The sequence below is a fragment of the Accipiter gentilis genome, chromosome 2 (assembly GCF_929443795.1).
Source record: "Accipiter gentilis chromosome 2, bAccGen1.1, whole genome shotgun sequence".
Lineage (NCBI taxonomy): Eukaryota > Metazoa > Chordata > Aves > Accipitriformes > Accipitridae > Astur > Astur gentilis.
This window is the reverse complement of record NC_064881.1, coordinates 46,227,472-46,251,706: the sequence shown is the minus strand read 5'-3', so window position 1 is coordinate 46,251,706 and position 24,235 is coordinate 46,227,472. Positions and strand designations below refer to the sequence as shown.

Below are 24,235 nucleotides of genomic sequence, written 5' to 3'. Positions count from 1 at the left end.
AAGCATGAGTGCATTCCAGTGCTCTGCAGGTCTGGTCATGCAGGAAATACTCTGTGAATATGTAGTGTTTTGGCACATCCTTTTCACCACTCTTGTCACAAGCCAAGAGTAGAAATGGCAGAAGCATACATTTTTCAAATTTTGTTTTAGTCAGTTGAATGGCTTTTAATCATAGAGCCAGCTCAGACTAGAACAGGTTCAAGTTTGCACCGAGCTGTTCAGATTGGCTTTTTAGCTAAGTTTTATAGCTCAACTGCTCTGACTGAATCAATTTTATGAATAAGGAAGTCAAAGATCCATTCCCTTCTCCTTTCTCCCTGACAAACCACTTGAAGAAAACTGGACATTATGCCCAGGTAGGTCTGAAATCTGCTATAACACAAAGATAAGCATACTGCTTGAGCAAAAGTCTCTATAAAGGTCTGAATAAAGAAGATTAAATACAACTAAATACTGGAAAAAGTCAGATCGGGGGCAAGTTCAAGACCTGGATTTGCTCAGAAGCAACGTGCCTCAAAAGGAGGAACTCACTTGCACATGCAGGTCTCCCTCCGCTTACTCGTGTCCCTGGCACCTCTTCTCCATTGACAAAGACACACCAGCAGCTCTCTTGATCCTGGCTGCATTGCACGGATGAGAAAGTCCCGTTGTCCCCTTCACATTGTGGGATGTAGCCTTTCCCAGCTTCTCGTAAACCAGTTTTAGACTTCAGCATATTGCAGAAGCTAGGACCTTTAAAGAGAAATTCATTGCAAGATACAGAAGACAACAAACTGTCCTAAAGACTTCAACAGCAGTGCTTTCAGCCTGTTTTATTAGAAGGAAGACAGATGAGGGATCACGAAACCATAAATAATTTAGACCATTACTGAAACAGGGAATTTTATTTTCACTAGAAACCCCACATTTTTTCTAAAGATTTAAGTGCAAGTTATATGGGCTTGCATCAATAAAATAATTGAAAAAATACTGATATTTAATTTGCACTTACATGTTCTTTTTACCATAAATTTGATAATGTATCATTTAGATGTTCATATTTAATTTTTTAAATCAAATTAATCTTTTCTGTAAGAATTTTTGATCAAGCTCATTTTAAAATGTAATAATATGATTATTTACATTTTAAAATCGTCAAAATGTCCCAGTTTTATACAATTCTTCAGTGAACATGCAGTTACTTATCCCTCGTCAGTTCTGTTGCACATCTTCATGGATTTCTATCATTAGCACATATGTAAGAAAAAGCAAGCAGTCTTGCTGGGTCACATGAAAGTACTATCTAACTCGTTATCCTCTCCTAATTATCTACTGTTACAGATGTTCCAGGAGAAGGTTTGCCTGAAGCCAGCACATTATTCCCCCAAATTTTCCATGGGAGATGGCAAGCAGAAAATCACCAGCTAAAGAACTGAAGGAACAAGCACAGCAGAACTGTGGGCTGCCCGTACTGCTCAGAAGAGCAGAGCCAGTGCACGGGCTCCGATAGGGCATTTCAATTCCTACGAGCAAAGATTCTTCAACTTTTTGGATCAACCATCTCCTATGAGACTTCAACAGTCCTCTGTCTTTATTTGAAGACAATAAAAAGGTATTATAGATCTAATTCCATTCCATGGAGCAGTTGTGGACCCTGTAAAACAGACTCACTGACCGCACACGCCCCAGTTCCTGACTGACCGCCTTAGAAAACTCATCCATGCCCCCCCCCCAATTTTCTACAGTGGTAAGAAACGGAAGGTAAAAAAATGCATAGAAGCCTGTTCATCAGTTTGTCTAGACAGGTTTATTCCTGGTGTTATGAAAGTAAAAGGATAACTATTTTCAGATACCCTTTCAATGTTGATGTGCTTGTATGTACCATATCACTGAGGAATTAAACTGTAAGGCTCCCGTGTTTCACGGGCATCAGTCTGAAAAGGAAAGGACATATGCCGCAAAGCATGAGTCATTGCCACTAGCGTCACAGGCCATGGGTAAAGCATTACTCACACTCAGGATTGCCATCCAAATCTTTGCTGCCGCGCTGAAATATTTCTCCTGACCCAGGATCTACACACCAAATATCCGAGTCGGATCTCTGTAGCACAGCGTATTCTCCCGTCTACAAAGAATCAATTGCATGTCATTGCAGAGCAGTGTATACCAATACAGACATGACACAATCCGTACCCCAAAGGTTGGTTAAAATATTTGATTACATTTACATTTGTCCATTAATACAATACGTTGAAAAGAAACACAAAGGCCTGTCTCAGGGCTCTGTCCTGCTCACTGCCGTGTTTTGAGAGCACCACAGACGCTATTTTGGGATACTTGCATCCAAATCCCTCTCATCCTGACATTCTCTTACAGCTCGGGAAGAAAGAGCCCCCCAAACGTCAGTCAATTAAGTTGTGCCTTTTAAGCACAGCCCTGCAAAACGACTAGGCAGAGCTACCCTGTAGGAGGGAAGCGTAGGCAGGGACAACAGGGCTTCCTATTCTCAAAACTATTTAAATTCTGCCTTTTGCAGGGCAACAGGTGCTGTTAGTTTTGTCTTACCATTTTCTTTCAGGTTAATAGGAATGCACAAGGGATGCTTAAGGAGCATAGGCTGAAACTATACAGGCCTTTGGCATGGTGTGAGCAAAACCGCGGAGGTTTTGTTTCTTCCTTCCTTATTCCTGTTAAATCACCTCAAGGCAGTAGGGGATGAATAGATCAGCTGAAGAGGCATCCAGCTTTGAACCGCTCTGTCTCCAGCTGGAAATTAAGGCATTGGTTCGAGATCGCTGACACGATGTCTGGCCTGTAAGAGGGAAAACATACATGCATGTTAAAATAAAATCAAGATCTCAAACCTAAGCTAGAGAAAGGGCTACATCCCCAGCTCCTTCGCACATCTCCGTTAGACTCCGCTACAGCCTTAGGCAGGGAATTCCCAATCAGTGTTTGATAACCACACAATCACAGGATGGTTGAGGTTAGAAGGGACTTCTGGAGACATCTGGTTGGATGTCTGGTCCAAACCCCTGGCTAAAGCAGGGCCAGCAACAGTAGAGGCTCCATTCTCAAACCAGGCAAGCCAAAAATCACACGTAGTGAAATTAAATGAATTAGCAAAACAAGCATAAAATCTCTTTTTCTTTTCTTGCAGTGGTTAGCAACAAGCCTTGCTTCCTGCATACCATACTAGAATTTTCAATAACTATTAAAATTTGTAAGACCACGTAATGACAAATATTTAGAAAGAAAAACCAACTGACATTTGGGAAGTTCTGCTGAGCGTGAGACCAAAGAATCCAAGACATAACGTCCTCTCTCATCCACGCACCAGCAATGACCTGGCCAGGGAAGAAAAGCAGCTTTATTTTAGAAGTTGTAGTGCAGTATGCCTTGCTGCGTACTGGGGAGATTTTCATCCTCAGCAGCACTATAGAAAGTGGTCAGCAAATCTAAGTCACAATTAAGTCTGCTATCCAGAGATAAGCAGACCACACCTGGGAGCAGTGGTGAGAATGGAAATGTAGCAGCTCTGGTGAGACTCTTCCATTGCAGCCCTAACCCACAGTGTATCATCTGCTCCCAGCAATTTGGTATCACCCCCAAACTCGCTGAGACCGCACTCCAGCTCATCGCCCTGCTCATTATTGAAGGCATTAAGCAATACCAGCTCCTGAACCGACCCCCGGGGAACACCACTCGCAGCCAGAAACTGAACATCGACTGGTTTTTGAGCCCCTGTGAGCTGCGACTTGGAGTTCCTCACTCCAGTCAATTTTCTACCCATTTTGTAGACCACTTCACCTCTCTCCAGTTTGGCTACAAAAATACAGGGTTTCCATCTTTTTGTTAGGATTCTGCTTAGATTTTCTTTGCTCAGACAGCCCAGAGTATCTTGTTAGCAATTGCTCACCTGTGCTCTCATAGCACTGAGTTGGCTCCCAGTTTCCCAGACCATCACACTGTGGGATGTAAGGGAGAAATCCCAGCTGCGTTGCTTGCCCAGCAAAACGTTTTGAAATAAAGTGGCTTCGCCAGTAGAAATGCAAAACTATAAAAAGATACGTACAAGAAAGCTGTTAGTGTCCAATACAAGATATTTTAAATGCACATGTTTGCAAACACCTGAATGTTCCCTGTACTTCAGAAGGCAAATTGAAAAATGCTGCAAGTACATAACCGCTGGTTAGTGTCCAGATTTTATGTATGCATCACGTCATACATATAAGACAACTGAAATCAGCTCTTGGGTTGGCAGGTTAATTATACTGATTAATTATACCTGCTGAGTTGCACCTGTTTTTCAGCAAAGTTGAATTTGACATAGCGTACTCCCGCAGAGATTCTGGGCATTAATCCATTTAATTAAGCTCTCATCAATCTTTCACCTACCTGACCATGCAGCCAGCTGGAGAGCGTAGTCACTGCCCGATAACAGCTTTTCAGAGACCACCACCTCCGACTCGTAGGGCCGAGCAGAACGTAGGAGGTCGTTGTCTGTGAGCTGAATTCCCTTTGCCATCAAGAAGCTCTCTCCAAAAGGGAAGTGGGAACGATTTGATGCTCGGATGAGCTCCTCTGCCTCCTCCATAAACTTCACGGCTTCCTGCTTAACACCTTCACATATACCAGGACCTGTAGAACCAGCAGGTATATTAACGCCCTTCATCTAAATCCAGTAAACGTTTGCATGTGAAAACTAGCTGGTCTTTTAATTAGCATCTTCTGTTTCCTTCCCCACTTGCTTAGTTTTGAATTGTTTAATGAAACAAGCAAACAAATGAGACTTGTCTATGCTTAGCTATATAACAGCAAGAGTCCGAGAGTACCAGGAATCACCCAAACATTCTCCAAGTCTTGGGCCGAAGCCTTGATGATTTTAAGTTACCTCCTCCTCATTGGTTACAAACGGAGTTAATATGTCTCTATAGAACTGACCCTCAGTTGCTGCCATAAAAAAAATGGGATATTCAGAAGAGAGAGCGAGAAAGGAAAATGAAGGTTTATCCCTTGGGTCCAGAGTGGCAGCTGACACTTCGCCTGTCCTCTCCATACATCTACTGGCTCATAAATGGCAGTTCAACATAAACCAGCTCAGAGAAAGCTTCTCTGCTAAAATAACTCTCTGCTAATGTTCTTCGTCCCCTTTATTCCCCATTTGCCCACAGAACTGGTATCTCTGGCACTCCTTGCCCATTTGGAAGTTTGCCATTCATTGTCCTGTCTCTTCCTCCCCGCTGCAAAATTACTATGGTGTGATGAGAATGGCTTGAGTGACTACATTTATAATATAGGTCATCTGCTGAGGTGACCCCAAAGAGGACCCAACAGCTTTGGTGGAGGTGTCTAGGCAGAGGGCTTAGCAAACTTCAATGCTGGCCTCACTCTTTTTCTAGTGATTTTAAGGGATATCTGTGACTCTTGACTGTGTAGTAAGAAACAGTAAAGAAAACTCCTCTTGCCTCATTTTAAGGCATTCTTGAAAGTCATTTACACCACAGTGTAATCCTGAATTTTCCATACAACTCTTCACATACTGTTTCTATCTTCAAAGTGTCCTTTGCTGTCTGGCTAAGTATCTTCTGCAAAAGCATTTTATGTTCAAATTCCAAATTGTAAAATCTACACAAACTTGATATGGAACTTTATTCCTCCTTATTTCCAAATCTGAGAGACCTCATTATTTACCAAAAATGAGTCACCGAACCTCTGGTGGCCAGTGACAATGGCAGTATTGGTGATCTTTCTGACAAGTAATTTTCTCCTACTTCGCAGCACTTGAAAAGACTTTCCTCTTGTGGCATAAAAGCAAAGACCAGAAACACTGCTACTTCTGTGCCAGAAATTCTGTTACTTACATGCTGGCACCTGGCTCACTTCTGCCTTTGTTCCTTGCAGCTCTTCTCCTTTGCTATCAACACACCAACAATCACGAAGTTCAAAGTGGCTTAATGGAGCGCTGAAATCAGTATAGGGTCCTGGGTAATAGGTCAACTGCTCATTCAGAAGCTGCCAGAACACATATGGATCCAGTAAAATGTTCTCAGAGGCAGAGGTCAAGTTTCCTTCCAGCACTTCAGGTGGGAGATCAGCGAAGGAGGAATACGTGGTCAATGCTGGGAAGACGTCCTGGTGCCCAGCCTCATACAAAGCTTTAATAAAAGCTGAAAAGCCTTTGGAAGATGCTTCTTCATATCCAGTTGTGATGTTCAACAGATCAGCAGCTGGCAGGGGTTTGCCTTCGTTGTTCTTTGCTATCCACCTTTCGTACCACTCCAAGGCTTGCTCGGGAGGGCCGCTGCACTGCACCCGCCTCCAGGCACCGTCAGCATCACACTGTGGGACGTAAATCCTGGAGAGCTGAGACAGAGCGCTTGGGTCTGACAACAGGAGTCTCACAGCCTTCAGAAACTCCTGACCAGCTGTTACTTGGCAAGCGCTTGGGCCTGGGGAAAAGAAAAACATGCATAGCACGTCTTAGGAATGCACTGAAGACATACGGGACCCCCAGCCCCCCTAGTACTACAAACACCGTCACTAAAACTTGGTCACTTATCCCAATACTAACAACAACATTTCTGGCCTGTTATTAAGAGGGCTATTAAGCTCCCATGCGGAACCAGGGCAAGATTTCCAAAGGCATGTGAGCACTAAAAGATGCATATAGGTATGATTTTTAAAAATATTTGAACACATTGGGTGCCTGTAGTTCGTACTGGCGAGGATAGGTACTTGATGCCACTAAAGGCCTTCCTGGATCTGTTCACGTCAGCAAGGTATTTTCAGATACACTTGATAATCTGTCAGTGACTTCTTATTCAGCCAATCCCTGCAAAAGCAACCATCTGAACAGTAGGATAATACTGATTTTATTTCCCCTTGGACCTAATCAGGATTTTCAGATTCTGTTGTCCTCTCTTCTTATTCTCTACAGAATATTGCAGCTGAATATAAAAATGCCATCCCTCAAAATGCTGGAGTGAGTTTTTTTGGAAGCCTTTTCTGCCATCTCCAGAGCCAAATTTCATTTTGCCACCAAGCAGCTCTACAAACCTAGCAAAACGTAGGAGCTCATCTCCTTTTGAGCACCAGAGAATTACAAACCTGTTTATTTTGATTGCACTACGGATGTGTTAACCCCCCTACCAATTCAGATTATTGTGATAAATTCCCCGCTACTTCTACAAACTGCTATTCAAAGGAGCTCCTTCAATATGTACTACTGTCATCTGCTGGATACTCTGCTATTCCTTCTAAAATGAGAAGCGGGCTCTTCTCTTGGTCCGTTCTCCCTGTTGATGTGCCATTTTCAGTTCACAGAAACTTGACAGACAAATATCCCCAGCCTATGTGCTTCCTTCTTCCTTTGTATTATGTTAATAGAAGGGCAAGAAGAGGCTTACCATACTCTATAAGCAAGTTGCAATGCCAAACTGATGTCTGACAAGTAATTTGCAACTCACTTTTCTGGCCTGACTGTGTGACCTTTATGAGAAACCTATTAGCCTTTGACTCCCTCTCCTATGTTTGGACTCCTGTGCCATTCTACCAAGTTGAGGATATATTCCTGAGCTAAAAGACTAAAAGAGGTTCACGGCTTAAGGCACTGAAGCTCTTCAGTTCTCAGGACAAGGATGAGCCAGTGACCATGCCCAGGTGACTTGGTCCTGAAAGTAAAAGGGCTTTTTCACTTGGCATGGGTCACATTCAGTTACACAGATGCTCCAGGTCTCATGGGCATCACGGATGTTATGTACACTAGCTACACACCGAGTAGACACATATGCCAATGACATGCTCATTAACAAGGGCAAGACCTCCGGCTCCTCTGTTTTGAGTGTGCCTACCCTATGCACTGAAAGAAGAAGGGACCATTTTTAAGACTTAGGATATCAAGGTTTACATACACTGTTTCCCACTGTTCCCCTGCAACTGTAGGGCTGACTTGCTTTCCTGTTAGGGGACAATATTGTTTATATACACCATTCATACATTTCCAGATATAATCAGATATGAAGAAAGAATCATGAAACTCTAACACAATAAGGAATCATTTTTACATTTCCAGTCCCTAGGACTTACATTGCATAGGCTTTCCAGCTTTTCCCCTTATTCCTGGAATAGTCTTGCCGCTCAAATCAACACAGAAGCAATTTGTCCCATAACACTGGAGTGGCAGAAAGTCTCCATCTTTGGTACAAGAGGGAATAAAAAGATCTGATCCAGCAGGCAGGCTTTGCTTCAAGTTTTGCAGGTTTCTCCTTTGTTTCTCACAATCAGTGGGACACCTTGGACGTTTGCCTTGAACTCTTGAGCCTGGAATTTCCTTACCTGAAGTGTCCAAACACCAGCACTCTCCTGCATAGCACTGAACTTTCTCGTACCTCCCCTCCTTGGTGCATGTTGGAACAAACAGGTCTCTTGGCTCTTCACCACAGTTTTCTGATCCCAATGCGAGTTTCAACACTTCACCTAAATCTTCAGCAACGCTTTTGGGGACAGAAATCACTTGCTGAAGAAAAGTAAAGAACTCTGGTAGTTCCAGAACAGAGGAAAGGAATTTCATCATATTCTGATTGTCCTGTAGGGTTACCGTGCGGCCAAAGCTGCCTACAAGAGGTTTACTCAAAATGGAGCTCCCCTTTGATACCTCCAATGAAAACGCCTCAGCTGATTCCAGAAGGCTTTGCTCGTTATCCCTTTCTGCCACATCCTCCTGTGGGAAAAACTGGGCAATGCTGTACTTCCCACGAGTGCCAAGTGCCCCCGTGAAGTTAAACTGGATCAAATTCTTCAAGAACCTTCCTCCAAAGAGGTTTTCTTGGAAACGTTTTGGATTGGCAGTAAATTGCAGTGCCACCTGAGCCAGTTCCCTTGATGGGAACATCCCCGTGATGGCTTCACTAAGGGTGGTTTCTAGCCCAGGAATCTGGCTGACATACGGGCTTCGTGCAACTGGGGACAACAATCCAGAGTCCAGAAACAGCTCCTTGAAGGAGGGAGGGCAGGGTCTTGAGAAGCCAGCTGGTTTTTCCGACTGTGTATCCGGAGTGGAAAACAAATTGGTCTGGCTGAAGTACCCAGCAGGGCCATAAAAGATCCTCGACAAGGCCCGTCGCCTCTCTGAGATGCACGCTTGTTCTTCACCTAGACAAAGATTTAAAACAAAACAAAAAAAAAGAAAAGCAAATTTTGGAACCTCCAAAAGCTGCATCTCTATGACTATCTTTCAAGCAATCTAGGCAGAAACCACATAAATGTGTAGTTTAACCTGCCTCCAGTTCCTAGGCTATGCATCACGCATATTGATAAGGAAATTTGAACTGTTGCTGAATACAGTCTATAAATAAAATTCTCCAGTCAAGACACAAAGTGAAAGAAAACATTCCTTCACCACATCTGAGTTGTCTGCTCTGTGGTCTTCTTCTGGTTCTAGTGTTTCCCAATGTAAATCCTCATTCCTGTTCCTATGGCTGAAAGAACAAATAAAGTCTTTTCTAAATACTTTAATTCTCTGGTAGGATGCCTGCTTCTAATGAAAACCTCCCATGATCCAGGTGCAGTAAGTGAATCTAAGAAAGAGAAATAGACTGCAGAAGAACAGAAAGTTATTTTAACCAGTGCCCACTAATGAGGAATTTATGGAGGCTTCCTACCTAGATCTTCAGTTTCATAGTGAAGTGTTCATTACAAAAGGTTTGGAAACAAATTGTTAAAATTAGCAGTAATAGAGTGCTAAGGGCCAGATGGCAGTCACAAATGAGCTCTGAAGGCAAAAAACCCCAAAATATCAAGAAAAATAGTCAAATGCCAGGGTACTAAGGGTACCAACAGTGGCCCTGGCCACCCATATCCTGGGCCAAGCTGTGTCACAGGTGTATCTGTATCCAGTCCCATCTGTACGTTCATACACAGCAATGGCTCCAAGTAAGGATGCAACATATCACTGAAGAAGGACCTCTGAAAATGTCAGCTTAAGGCTCAAAAGACATCAAAAAAGGGAAGACTTGGTAGATATAAATACACTGAGAACCAAACAGACAGGATGGTTATGGCACTGATTGGATCTCTGGAACACACACAGCAGCTTGAATCATCTGCCACATGGTTACCTCTCCTTGAAAAGTAGCAGAGTTATAGAGGAGGGATGCAAAAATATTTTGAGGACAGAACAGCTTTTCCAGTAGGAAAGACTACTCAGCTTGGACAAAAAAAGATATGATAAAGGTTTTCAAAAACCAGGATTCTGCACAAGACTCACAACAGACAATTGTTATTCAGTATTTCTCACAGTACAAGAATTAGAATGGTCCAGAAGTAGAGCACGTAATTATGATAATGAAGTGTATTGCCAGAGGATGCTAGGAAGCATAAAAGGTTAAAAGGCAATTAGGCATATCCCTGGAAGATGACTCCATAGGGGAGTGCTGAACACAATGATCTGGGTTCATCCTCCAGTTTGGGGCCTCTCACGCCTGCAGCAGGATATATGGAAGCTAAATGTATTTCCCATGTTTCTCATACTTTCTCCCTAAGCACCACTGCTGTGCCTGTAAGGGACAGGATGGTGGATAAACTGCTTTGGTCTGCTCCAGCATGGCCTCCCTTGGGCTCCCCACCTCATCCCTATTTATTCCACATTCAGGCAATATGATAAAGCAGTCATAAATCCTGTTAACAGTAAAGATAAAAGCTGGAAGTCTTAAAAGCTGCTGAAATAGATTAGCAAGTAATCTGAGGCTCTGTGATCAGCATCTTTCTCACTCCTCCTTTCGCACCCTTGTCCTGCTCTGCGGTTCCTGGCAGGGGCTCAGGGTCCCTCACAGTGGTTCCTTTGTAAAGGCATTTTCTGTAGGATGGGCCCCTTCTGTTTTCAGTGTTGGCTCTTGGTAAGAGGGTTGAAGAACATTCCTCTGAGGACCAATAAGTTAGTGTAAGCCACAATCCCTCAAGTATGCTGATATGAAACAAATGTAGGATCACGGTCTTTAAACGCTTTCCCCTCCTACCCACTGTTGAATCAAATCAAAGCAGAGTGAGAAGGAATAAAGAGAAAAGCACTGCTGGGTTGAATTTACTGTAAAAGGTCTGAAAAGAAGCATGTCCCTATCAGGACTGCCTCGTGTCCCAGGTCACGCGAGTACCCAACGTGCTACCCACACCTACGTCTCTGCCTCCTCCAGCGTTCATGCTGCTGAGTGTGAGAGTCAAAGATATTAAAGAGAAATAAAACAGAGCAGAACCGGAGACACATACATGGTATGTAGCTGTCTGAACACAGACTGCAGCTATATCCTTCATGAAATACCTTCTCAGGAGCTAGTCTGCAAAACCTCTGCAGAAATTTTTCCCCACTTAAATTTCCTGAGTCCGCCAATAAAAGCTGCAAGCAGCCTCAAGTCATTGCGTGTCCACCACCCCCGCAAAAAACCCAAACCAAACCAAAACAAAAACATCAGGAGGGCTCAGCAAAGTACATTCAAAGAGAAAACAACCAGTCCCAACATATGGCGAGGCTTCTCGGAGGTTCCCTTGCAATATCCTTGGTGATCAGCCTCGGAGGCATGTTAATATTTTCATTTCGCAGTAAGCCTGTCTGTGCCCAGAGCACTCTGAGCGACTTGGAGCCGTGACACCCAGAGTAGGTTTCTCCTTCCCTATCTGCATGGTAAGACTGTGTCTCACAGACAGAGCAATCACCTTTCCCGAAGGCGGCCCCCCGCATTAAGACCTTGTGCCCCAGCCCTTCAGCGCAATCCTGAATATTTAGGTAATAAATATATAGGAACTTTCCTCTTCCCCTCTGGCCCTTAGACATTTCTGCTGTCATTTCCATTTTGGGCACTGATTTGATGGTGTATTCTTCATGAAATCTCTCAAAGCCCAAACCCATACACCTTTTCTGAATTGGTTGGGGGCTTTTTTAACTGGTTTTGGCAAATTTCATGGCCAAATATGCAGTGACAGAGATGGGGGAAAAAATGCTTAGGATGAGAGATGCCTTAGAAATTATATAGCATTTCACCAAAGGGAGGAGGTAAAGCCCAAAGCATCATCACTGGCTTCCTTATATTATCCCAGATATTCTGACTTCATGCCCCAGCTCCAGGAATCAAGAGACAGATTATCACGGCTGTGAAGAAAAGCCTTGCTGTATGCAAAAGTAAAAGGCTAAAGAAAGGTCACGAAGGAAAATAAAAGGAATATGATATTTAATAATTTATTAGAATGTGGTTCTTAACCCCAAGGAGGTTTTTGGATCTCAGGTTTTGAACACTAGAATCTATCAGAGCTGAGAAGGGAACCGGTCCTTTGGGTTTCTTTCTACAGATGCTGAGAGATGTGCTCATATTTCCTTTGCCAAACCTCACGCATACCGCAGGCCGGGGGTTGTCCTCGTCTCTTTGTGCCCTGGACCTCTTGCCCTTTGGTGTCCGCACACCAGCACTGTCCTCCCTGCTGACACTGCACCGGCGTGTAGCTCCCATCAGCTTCGCAAGACGGCACGTAGGCGTGCTGGTAACGCAGGGCTGCGTACCGCTCAACCTCACACTTCGAGGGGCCTGGAAGAAAACCAGTATGTGTTAAGGAGACAAAGCTTAAAGTTTCAGAGCCATCTCTCCTTGATCCCATCGTTTGCCTATTTGGGAGGGGAAAAAAAAAAAAAAAAAAAAAAAAGTTTAATTTCCTGACTGTTTTCAGTCACACTTCAAGTACCAGCCCAAAATGTGAATTCTCCATCCTCTTTTCTCCTCAAGGATTGGCCCCAAGGTTTTCTACTGTAAGTAGTCATTTCTGAAAACTAAACAGAAAATAAAACCTCAACACATTTTTCAGCCATAGTCACGGGTAGGCAGAGGAGCAGCATCTCTCCCAGGGAGTCCTGCTGGAGGCTAGGTGAGCTCTGGCCCTTAATGCAAATGCAAAGCTGGTCAACAAAGACAGATATGCAGCTTGGGAGGCTGAGATGAAGGCAAACATCAATGTTTCTGAAGAGAATGAGGCATTGCTTCCGCAAAAGGTTCTGTACCTGACTGTGGAGACTTGGTCTGGGACCACCCAATATATTTCTCTCTGCAGGGATCTGAAGACCCTATTCCTGTCAAAATGGCCTTAATGGCAGAGAAGCCAAAGCTCCATAAAGCAAATTTTCTGAGTTACGATCTCTCCAATACTGGACTCCACCCTTCTAACAGAAACATTGCTTGTTTATACAAACCTGCAATCCTCCAGCCTAAACTTCTCTCACCTTCAGGAACTTTTCAGCTACCAGGTTGAGGCAGCAAGAGCGTCACATCAGAGCAAACTGTCCATCAAGGAAGGCTGACAACTTTCCTGATGCCTGTGGCTTCAAGTGGCAGTGTGAGATCTGGGTAAGTCACCAAAGCAGTCCCCCCTTCAGCGGCTGACAAACATGGTCACATCTCCATCTTGTGGCTGTTACAGCTTCATCTTTGCTGGCAGCCGCTGCATCCCTAGCTACAGCCAGAGCTCACCCAACAGCACTGTGCAGCGAAGGGGGGAAGAGGCTTTCCAGACTCCCCAGAATGATCGGCTTGTCCCAGACATAGAAAAACCGTCTGGCTCTGTGGCCAGAAGACTTACAACACTATGGGCTTAGTGCATCTGGTGATGCAACTCCTTCGCGAGGGTCAGACAGCGATGTCAGAGGAATTTGGACAGGAGGATGCAGTATCACGCCAGCGGGTTCAAACTCTCCCCAGCCAAGGCAATTCTCTCGGGCTCTGGTAGAGGAGAGGGGAGGAGGCACCTGACCTCCTGTCCCACAGAGTTCACTGCCCGTAGGCAAAGAAACTCTCGCCCCGTTTGCCTGCCCTGAGCAGGAAGGGAATGGACCCAAGGGCAGATCCAGAAGTTCAGCCTTGCCGGCTAAGGCAAAACAAACTCCTCTGTAGCCTCCTGGGGATTGAGTGTGTTGTGGTCAGTGCAAGATCCTTCCTATTTCTGAGTGTACCAACATAAATTAGGGAGCATTTTCTCAGGCTTTGAATTTAATAAATCATCAGATCCATTCCCATGATCTCAGGGCAAGAGATACGGAGAGTTCATGGGATTTCAACTAATGCGAACTTCAAGTGCATGGGAAAGCACTGATCAGAGGACAGGTACAATCTGCTGGTAGGAATGGTTAAAAGCCAGCTGCAATTCAAGGACCATGATTTTTTGCACCGAAACTGTGATATTATATGCTTTTAGTGCAAAAGAATCCTAGAACAACTCTCCCTAATGGCAGCTGTCCCATATAAGCTCCAAAATTTTCACCTTATGTACATGGCATCGCCTGGGTGCTACTTACATCTGAACTTGCCAGAGGTAGCTAGCTGAACCCCCAGAAACCGCCTCTGCAGGATCCGATATATACTGGTCTCTGTGAACATGCGGGCAGGGTCCAGAGTAGAGAAAACTGTGTCATAAACTTCATCGAGCAGCAGTTCCAAGCCTGGAAAAGAGAAACTTTTAGCACAGAGCCTGGTTTTAAGACAGAATTCTCCTGCTTTACACTGGATTAGCAGAACTAGAAGCCTATCAGGAAACAGAAAACCAGTCCTATAAACAGACCAAATGCAAAATTATACTGCATAACCCTAATGCACCGCACCATATAACCCGCTGCTGAGCCCCCGGCCGCTAGCTTTATGCCTTGACATCTACCAAAACAAGCAGGAGGAACATCCCATAACCGGCACTGTGTTGTGGTTTTGTTAGGTTCAGCCTGCAGTAGAGTAATTGATGGAATTTTGGAAACAATTCCCAATCATTTTGTTCGTATACCAAAAAAAAAAAAAAAAAAAAAAAAAAAAAAGAGGTGCAGTAGTTCCCCTGAGTGCACAAATTTGTTGAGAACTTCTCACCCTTGTGGGCATTAAATGTTGAAGTTCTCATCTACCACGGAAATTTTAAGCTATCATGCTTTGTGTTTTTCACAGGTTGGTTTGTTTGTTTTTTTAATTTTTAAAACCACAGTAGCTAAGGAAGATGAGCTGAAAGTCCTTAACTTCCTCATTCCCCCTTCTTGGGAAAAAACATCCTTTCTTCTAAAGTGTCCCATCAACTATTAACATGCCTAAAAGGTATCCTGAGGCGATGAGAGGAAAGGAAGTACCATTTGATACCCCCACCCATAGCAGGGGGCTTGGACTAGATAATCTTTAAAAGTCCCTTCTAATCCAAACCGTTCCATGATTCTCCTGAGCAAGAAGAAAACAGTTCAGCCTCCAGGCCCTTTATATTCCCCTGCATTTGCTAATTTGACCTATCGAATACGACACAGCTTTCTAGTGTGGGCAGAGGTTGGACATTCAGATATCCTGTTCTACCATCCCAAAAAGGAGAGGATTAGCCCCTGGGCAGCAGCTCACAGGCTGAAGTGCTGCTCCTACGGATGGGATTTCATTAGTGAGCTCCAGCCTTTCCCATGGGCACTACACTGGTCACAGTGATCTTACCCCTTGTAAGAATGAAATCGAAGTCCCAAATTAATCTGAAGATGGGTAAATGTTGTTTGTCCTTTCCCTTGGGAATTCAAAGCCACTCCAGTTAAAGGGTCAGATGCCGGAGGGGACTCACCAGTTTCTGCTAACTCTCTGCCCAGGCTGTCCACGCAGTAACAGTACCCAGAGACCTCGGGGAATGTCTCCCGCAAGGACCTGAACGTTTGGAAAGCCCTCGGGAGCCTGAAAGGAAAAGTAGCCTCCTGTGAAGAGCCCAGGGAGGCCCGTCGACAACAATAAAGCATCGTCTGTGTTTCCCTCCCGAATTTGTACGGCAAGGATGTCCGCAGAGCACAAAGCCACCACAAAACCCTTCCACCTCCTTGTGGCAACCAGGTTCCGACATGAAGATCAATGTTTCAGCAGGCTAACGAGTCTCCTAAATGCCATTTTTTTTTTAAACAACCACAGGACAAACTCCGTTCAGACAGATTTCTGACCCTTCCTAAGCAGGTACACTCAGCATCCAAAGCTCATTTTCAATTCTATTCTCATCTTTGAAAGCCTGTCAAAGAGTGTAAAATAGATGGACGCTGGCTTAATGTTATTACAACACCCTTTCATTAGCTCCTTCCACAAATCTGCACAGGATGGCAGAGTGCCTAAACAAACAGGTTGCTTCCTCTTCCCTACAAGCTACGTACGCTTTCTGCACTGAATTAAGCACAAAAGCTGATAAAAACCTCACTAATCTTTTTCATTTTCAGAGCATGGCTCAACAGATTAAGGAGAAAGGGTTTTTAACATATTACAAGTAAGATTGACTCTTATTTCTGGAGATCAAAGAGATGCTAGCTTGCACTATAATATTCTAGGAGTGGCAACAGCCAGATTCCAGCAAAGCAATGATTTAGGAAGGAAACTTAATAGGGTCAGAGTTGGAAAAAACATAATAAATGTGATCTTAACGGACAGACACTCTAGGGTTTCTCCAAGCAAACAGAAGGTAAGTTTTTCTAAATTCAAAGTGCCAAGTTCCGAAACAATCATATTATTTTACAGAAACATATCCATACCCCGAAATACAATAAAAATCTGGTGTCCCAGCTGCATGTGGCTTATTTAGGGAAACCTAGCAACGGGGAAGTGGAATTTTCTGCTCAAGACATAGAGAATGACATGCATTAGGTTTTTACCAAGGAAGGACACTTAGCAGTAACAGTAATGGTGGATTAGGCCCTGATCAACGGGGAAAAAGATTAATGTGCCAAAGCAGCTTAGAGCGACCCTGTGAAACTGGGACTATGACCAGCCTCAGTTCAGGTGCCACCCTCCTGCAGCCTCAGGGCTGCTCTAGCATGTGCAGTCTGCAAGTGCCCCTGCGAAACACAGTGGAATGCTTGTCCGGCTCCGAGCCAGCGATCAGGTGAAAGCAGCGGAGTAAGGGGCCTCTGCTACCTTCAAGAGTCTGCCTGAGAGCTCTGCCACCTCTTGCCGGGAGAGCTGGAGATGCTACTGCTTCCTCAGTACCTCAAAGCAGAAGCTAGGGAACGCACGAAGCAACAGCAACCCCTGGCAGAGGAAGGGGCTGGTAACGTTGGGGTTGTCCCAGTGTTATCCAGCAGTGCTCCTGGCTCAGAGCTTGCACATCCCTGCATAGCACTGTTTCGCTCTGACACTCCTCCACGTCTTCAAATTAAAAGCCTACCGACTCCCTCCATTTTGGATCGTCAAATCCTACTCCGCTGCTGACACCCACATGCTAAAAGCAATCAAAATGTCATACTTCAGGGCACAAGGGGACTTCTGCCAGCATTAAACAATGCAATTTAAGATATAAGCACCTAAATACTATCTTTCTATGGTCTTCAGTGCACATGTGGACACAAATATCTTGGGGTATTTCAAGAGCTTTCTGCTTCTCTAAATGATCATACACTGGCCACTGCTTAATCAGGAATATGATCTTTTCTCTTCTTAGGAGAGCAATGCTCCTATATTCAAAGGCAGACTTCTGCAGTGCTCACGTCCTTGGAACTCATCAGCTCAGCACCTCAACATCTAGCTGAGTGAAACAGGATGCAATGAAAAAAATCTGCATGCTGCTTTCTTTCAACCTCAACGTTACGAAGTCACATGCATCAACTACTTCTATATGGGGCAGATGTGTAGTCATATCCTGTCATTCTGGTTATTTTTATTCCAAGTTGAGAGTACAGCTAAATAAAGTACAAACGGATATAAGTTAGACCCACACAAACAAGAGGACAGAACTTTTCTTACCTTACTTGGAAAACTCACTTCCCACTGATTCTCTTTTCTCAGCTTCTCTTTAATCAGCCCTCAAGATGAGTAGCGATAACACAGAGTACCTCATCTATCAGACCCAGTCCAAAACAGTGGCCGAAGCAAAGATGACTACATTTAAGTTATGGATAAATATATAGTGTATCCGTGTGTTTCAACAAGAATGCTCACACTCAGAAATATGGGAAAGTAAATAAATGTGAGGTTGTTGACCTTTTCGTCAAACGGTGAGTCTCTTCTCCTGGGTTCCAGCAAAGACAACTCATTACTGATCTTCAAAAGCAGGTTTGCAAGTAACCCCTTCTATGTTTCATATGTGCAGCTTGGGTTATAGCTGCCTTTCTCATTGACTATTCAGAAACAGAGAGAGAAAACCAAATCCTGGTTTTTCCACTGCCAATGAAATAATACATAATAGGGCAGAACCTCCTGCGAGCTGGATAAAGACACTGACACAAGGTCTTCAGTCTGATGACAATTATAGCAAGAAAATAAAAATATCCTCCTTTATTTTTGATTTTTTGATCATTCCCATCAATCTACTACAGGGCTTTCTATATGGCTGCCCATCCAAGTAAGACCCAGGCACAATAAATATATAAAATAAGTAACAGCAGCTAAGCTGCTAGGGTGAAGCAGGAAATTTGGGCTCATCTTTCTTTCCCAAAGTTATCCTCTTGGGAAAGTCTTACCTCTAAGCTTCTGAATTTCTCCTTTTTTTTTTTTTTTTTTTTTTTTTTTTTTTTTTCTTTAACATACTGATTTATTCTGGAATATTTATGAAGGTGTAGGAAAACAATTTGGGAAGGGTGTTAGTGTGACATGCCTAGATTTCAAAAATCAGCCTGTGGACCCAAGGAAAGTTGCTCCACTTATTCCACATGAACATAAAATATGGGTTTAAATCCCTGTTCTGCTATAGTCCTTTGCTGTGGAACTCATCCCTTTCAACTTTGTATTCTGGCCTCCCGTTTATGGGATGGGATAATGACATCTGAGGCAGAAATAGTGTGAAAATAAATATATTAGTAATGACCTGAGATACTCAGATATGATGGTAATGGTTTAAAGTCAATGCCATAATTAGAAAGGTAGACAGCTGGGAGTGAAATAATCCTGCTGTGATTAATTACATGACACGGACACAAGAAAAGCCCAATCTTGCAGGTCTTTGCAGACAAATCTCCCAATGGGAGAAAAAACCTGTTAATTTAAAGCATTGCTTTCTCCTCTGTAATTGCTCTTTTAGAATTTCCACACTCCACAGGCCAACAAATGAAACAGCCAGATTATTTTGCTCTTGCCAAAATAACCTCTCCTGAAGCTCTGACAAATTTGCACTGCGCATTTGGGCCTGCCTTTCAGTTTTGCTTAAATTAAAAAAGAAAACCCTCAAGACAGCAAAATTCACATTTACAATAAAACGCCTTTGCTACTACAGAGCCAAGTCAGAATGAGACATTACATTTCCTCCACTGCCCTCCACCGGAGAAATGTGTTGGCTGAGATGCCAAGATAACAGCACTTCATGAGAGACCAAAAGGTTTCTCTGGAGAGTCTGAACATCTGCACCAAACCAAACTCCTCTCCCTGTGGATGGCAAGGGGCCCATCCCTTATTTATCCACCTGAGCATTAATTCCCAGCTCCTCCACAGGACAACGACTTCTTGCTCCCACGGACAAGGATTTGATCCAGCATTTTGAAGTCTTCCCCAGCCCTCTCCAGCGATACAAAGCCAGCGGTATGTCAGCACACCCGTTCATCGCTTGCTGGTTCACCTGTGTGAGCAACCCTGGCACAGCCTAAATGGACAAGAGTTTCCCATCCTCACGTGGAACTTGCTCTTTGCATGTTGCCACTTGTCCGTCTGTCCATCTGTTTCCACGTCTCACATGGAATCATCTTTCCTACCTCATATATCCATCAGAATTCCTCTCTTCCTTGTGTATTTATCTCATTTGCAGTTGTGTGTCTGTCTGTCCGAAAAGTAGCCCTGGCTACTTTTCCAAATAGATTGCAATGTGGTAGCCACTGCTGTGTGCAAGGACACACTGATTAGACTGCAGGGATAGAATACCAGTTTTTTTCTAAATGAGCAAATTTAATTCAGAAGAAAAAGGTTTTTTACTTGGTCCATTCATTAACAGAAAATAACATCACGTGCAGTCACAGAAGAAGGGCTTCGTGTGGAAAAAAAAAAAAAGGCAGTAAGACAGTGGCTTGAAGAAGTATGCAGGATTGCTTTCCTGTTTCAGAAGTCTGCGCTCTTACCTGTTATAACTATGAACAAGATCAAAAAACATCATGTCTGTAGTGTTGACAAACTTGCACTGGACGGGCAGAAACTCTCCGTCTGCTGAGCATTGTGGTGGGCTCTTCTCCCCAAATCCATGCAGAATACGACGGTCTCGGATCTCACAGTTCCCTGGACCTGATGGGAAACAAAGGTAATGCTTATTGGTGTTTTAACTTCCCATGAACAGCTGAATAGCCAGCCCAGGGTTTGGAAGGGGTTTAGATTCATTACATTGAACATGGACACCTAGGTGCCTCGTACTGTCTTTACGAGGAGCAGGGAGTTGGACTTGATGATCCTTATGGGTCCCTCCCAACTTGAGATATCCTCTGACTCTACAAAACAGGGACTTAAATGCCTTAGTTAAGCACCTATACTTCTATAGGATAAGTATAGGCTGCAGTGTCTACGCTCTTGATCTACCACCTTTCATTCACACCAAACCTTTCAAACCTACAAACCCCACAGCCTTGTTGAATATTACTTACAGCGCATTGGCTTTCCTCTCTGCCTGGTGCCATAAATCTCCATTCCTTCTGGATCTACACACCAGCACTGACCCAGCTTTGTGTCACACTGCACCGCATCAAAAGCCCCCGAATCCAGGCACTGAGGGATGTAGGAGATGCCACTGCTGTTGATGTATCGACTTACTAAGATCCTCTGCTTTTGCAGCTGGCAAAAGGATAAGCCTGTTGTAGCAGAGAGGGATACTGTTAGAGGAAGGTACTTACTGAGCACTGAATCATTTATTAAAAGAACATCAGTTTTCTCAGAGCTGTTAAGTTCTGATTCTGCCACCCAGGTGGCATGAAGACGTTGATGGACATGAGGTTATGAAAATTGGTATAGAAAAACCCACCACAGAGGGGGTTGAAGCTCTCCAACTCAAAAGCCAATACGCTAAGTTGATCCTTCATTCGTGATTTACATTACTGTGACCTTCATACAGACCAACCAGGTGTATCAGGTTTCCTCGATCAGCCCTGAAGAAACTCCAGAACTTCCACTAGAAAGACCCGGCAAATTACAACAAACTAGAGTCCATCAAAGTCTAGGGCTAACCTATTCTTGATTTCAGCACTTCAAATGCAGATTTAAACGATTCTTTACCCCATCTGAACAAAAATAGAAACTTGTCACTTACAAGATATGGGATAACCACTCTGTTTGCTGCCAGGTACCTCAATGCCATTCTCATCCACACACCAACAGGAAAGACCATTCCTACTGCACTGGACTGTCCTGAAAAAGATCACAAGTAACATATTTTATGTTGTTAGTGACAAAGTCCTCAGTCAGTACAGAACAAAAACAAAAACATAAAGCAAGCCAAACAAGTTCAAGTACTTTAACACCACAAATAATGGAATCGGAAAGGGCTGTGTTTCTGGTGACTCTAACTCTACCTGATGGGAGCTCTTAATTCTAGTAATTCTCTGAAGTCTTCAGGAATTGCAAGTAAGTGACTGGAAGTCATTCAGGAAGCAAGCAGTTTGGACAGGATCCTGATTTTCAGTATTTGAGATTTACTATGTATTTTGAGACATTTTCTAAGTCAGATCTAGAATCGTCAAGGTCCCCCATCCTAGGCAATAACAATAAGATAATAGTAGAGAACATTACAATTTGTGCTCCCCCTCAGCCTCAGCTTTAACTCATTAACTTCTTGCATCTTCGAGCAACATGCTGCCCTCTAAATCGCTGTTCTCCGTATGCTTTTTAGTTCCTTTACTGCCTTTAGAAGGAAACCCGACTGTGCCACTTACAGCAGGGTGGATAACTTCTCCAAGTCAACTTGGCTCACCTGTGCCAGCTGGGACACGGATCACAGACCACGTGCCCATGAGCATGCGTAGGAAGACAGCAGTTGCATTACACAACAACCTGCACCAATTTAACATGCAAATAATGCTGCCAAGATTAGCTTGTTAATATTAGACTGACCACTTAACCCAGTGATTATTTCCAGCAACAGGGAATTCATTCAGGATAGGCTGGATCTGCAAGATGGCTCAATGAAGTCACTTCAAGTCTCCTGCACCCCTCGCCCTGCAGTCCACCGATACGGAGGCTCTTCAAAACAGAGGCTAAAGCTTTCGTTAGTAATGAAAGGTCAGGTCGTACAATAGCAGAGTACTAGCAGGGATGAATCACCTGAACTGGCCATCTTCTGAGCACTGAGGAACGTAGGTTTCTCCTCCTGAGAAAGCCTTTTCCCTCTGAAGTTCACACGGACGTAATGGTTGGGAATCTGTCTGATACTCTGAAAACAACAAGAAGGTAAACACATAAGGGTCGTTTCGCCACAAACCTGTTTTTATCAAAACCCTCTTAGTGCCAATGCTGCGTGGTAACAGCCCCAGGTCCATGGGTCCTCCTTAGCTGTTTCCCCATCGCTCCTTGCATGCATTTCTGCATGGGACAGCACTGAGCAAACTTGCTGGGCTGCCAGCTGCAGGATAAGCACGTGACAGAGATGCTCATGAACCCCTTTCCCAGACTTGTATTTAAGTAGTCTCAGCTCTGTTCATGGCTGTCTGTTCTGGCTATCATTTTCTGGTACCTGGGGTACTTAGAGTTAGTTGTGCCTATCACCACAAAACAGCCCTTTGCCATAACCACACACATCACTGTTAATGTTTCTGAGTATTTATTCTTTACTGAAGCTAAGTCACTCACTATTCCACCAAAAGGAGAGGTATTTCTTCTTAATCTCATGAAAGACCTAAAAAGAATAAATGTCTAGCAGTTAGCATCAGGCTAATTCATATTAGGAGCACTTCTCAATTTTTACTGGGGCAAGTGATCAATTACTGAAGCCACCTAGCAAGAAAACAGTCAGCTCTTCAGTTCTTAAAGCACTCAAAAGCATATTTGGATGCTGTTTTAGGAGAACGATGAAGTTCAGTAGGTTCTTTATATATGAACAGATTAGTTGATTTGACACTTGCCCCATCCTCAAAACCCAATAAATGTCATGCTTTTAATTCTGCTGACTAGTTCTATAAAAATACAGCAAACAAACAAAACCATAGCAACAATGATTTAGACCAAAGGTTCACTTAATCCAGTATTTGGTCTGAGCATGACCACACCTAGTAGGACAAATACATCATAAGCATTCTGGATACTTTTCACCCTCCAATAATTTTCAGCCCAGGGACTTCTTTAACTACAGATGGTTTCTGTGCACCTAAGACCTCTCAAGCACTTCTGTAAGTTTTTTATTATGTCCCCTTAAGCCCACGTGAAAATGTTCAGGAGACTGTAAAGCAATTTTAGGTTAGCTAACCTATAGATATCCACATGTAGGCAAACCTCACCATTTTCATTTCAGGCATGACTCTGAGCCAGTTGCTCTGGGAGGTGTGGAGATCCCTGTGTACAGTGCTAGAGAGGGTCTACTAAGACATCTGAGTTAAGAGATTAACCCAGTAATCCAAATTGCTTGCTGTGCAGGACTATCAAACTCAGACCAAAGAACTGGGGATGGCACTCAGTTTATCTAGTATCTTAAGGTTCAAGCCTAAATTAGATGATGGCACGTACAAATAGAAGATACAAGCTTAGGATCTTCACATTCCTGCAGCACCACCTTTTCTTACCCAAGGTCCTTCTGTAGCCCAGCCTGTTCTTCCAGAAAACTTTTTTTTTTTCCCCCCACTCAAAATCAAGGTGTACTGAACTCAGATAACCCTGACCATTTAAAGATCCTCATAGCTTAGTATTTAACCTGGAGCCCAAACTCAGTTTGCGCCGCACACGGTAACTAGCCAAGTCTGCAGTGTGCAGCATTCAAGACCGTTATATACTTCGTCGCAATAACACACAGAGCAGCACAAAGATCACAGGAGCGCAGTCACTACTGGACGCAGGCAAAGGAAAACAACAAGCGTACTTACCAAATATATTGGCTGCTGCTATGCTAATAAAGCAGCAAAGAAGGGTGCAAAACGGAATGGAGCCCATCTTGCGATGGGAGAGCTCCATCCCTTTTCGTGAGCGAGGCAGCCCTGCACACCCCCCGTAACCTTCACCTCCCTTTTTATAGCAACCATCGTGCGGATGGGTTCACTTATGTACCGGTAGACTGGTCCCGAAATTGGGCGAGTGACGCATGCGATGCTTCTGAGAAAACCAGAAGAGGCCCGTTCACCTGGAACGGCCCTCGTGGTTCTCCTCAGCCGGAT

At 43.8% G+C, this 24,235-nt stretch overlaps 1 protein-coding gene across 1 annotated transcript in view; it reads right to left on the bottom strand.

The window, feature by feature from the left end:
- Window positions 1-24,014, bottom strand: part of TG (thyroglobulin) — a 158,922-nt gene extending 134,908 nt beyond the window's left edge. The window contains exons 1-16 of the mRNA XM_049821688.1: window positions 23,948-24,014; window positions 22,200-22,308; window positions 21,190-21,287; window positions 20,531-20,734; window positions 20,018-20,177; window positions 15,574-15,680; window positions 14,303-14,446; window positions 12,363-12,548; window positions 8,068-9,132; window positions 5,844-6,431; window positions 4,378-4,620; window positions 3,899-4,036; window positions 3,249-3,326; window positions 2,679-2,791; window positions 1,993-2,104; window positions 532-732 (exon numbers count right to left, since the gene is read on the bottom strand). Of these exons, the coding sequence (XP_049677645.1) occupies window positions 532-732; window positions 1,993-2,104; window positions 2,679-2,791; window positions 3,249-3,326; window positions 3,899-4,036; window positions 4,378-4,620; window positions 5,844-6,431; window positions 8,068-9,132; window positions 12,363-12,548; window positions 14,303-14,446; window positions 15,574-15,680; window positions 20,018-20,177; window positions 20,531-20,734; window positions 21,190-21,287; window positions 22,200-22,308; window positions 23,948-24,014 (3,613 nt within the window). The remainder of the gene's footprint in view (window positions 1-531; window positions 733-1,992; window positions 2,105-2,678; window positions 2,792-3,248; window positions 3,327-3,898; window positions 4,037-4,377; window positions 4,621-5,843; window positions 6,432-8,067; window positions 9,133-12,362; window positions 12,549-14,302; window positions 14,447-15,573; window positions 15,681-20,017; window positions 20,178-20,530; window positions 20,735-21,189; window positions 21,288-22,199; window positions 22,309-23,947) is intronic.
- Window positions 24,015-24,235: the final 221 nt, after the last annotated feature.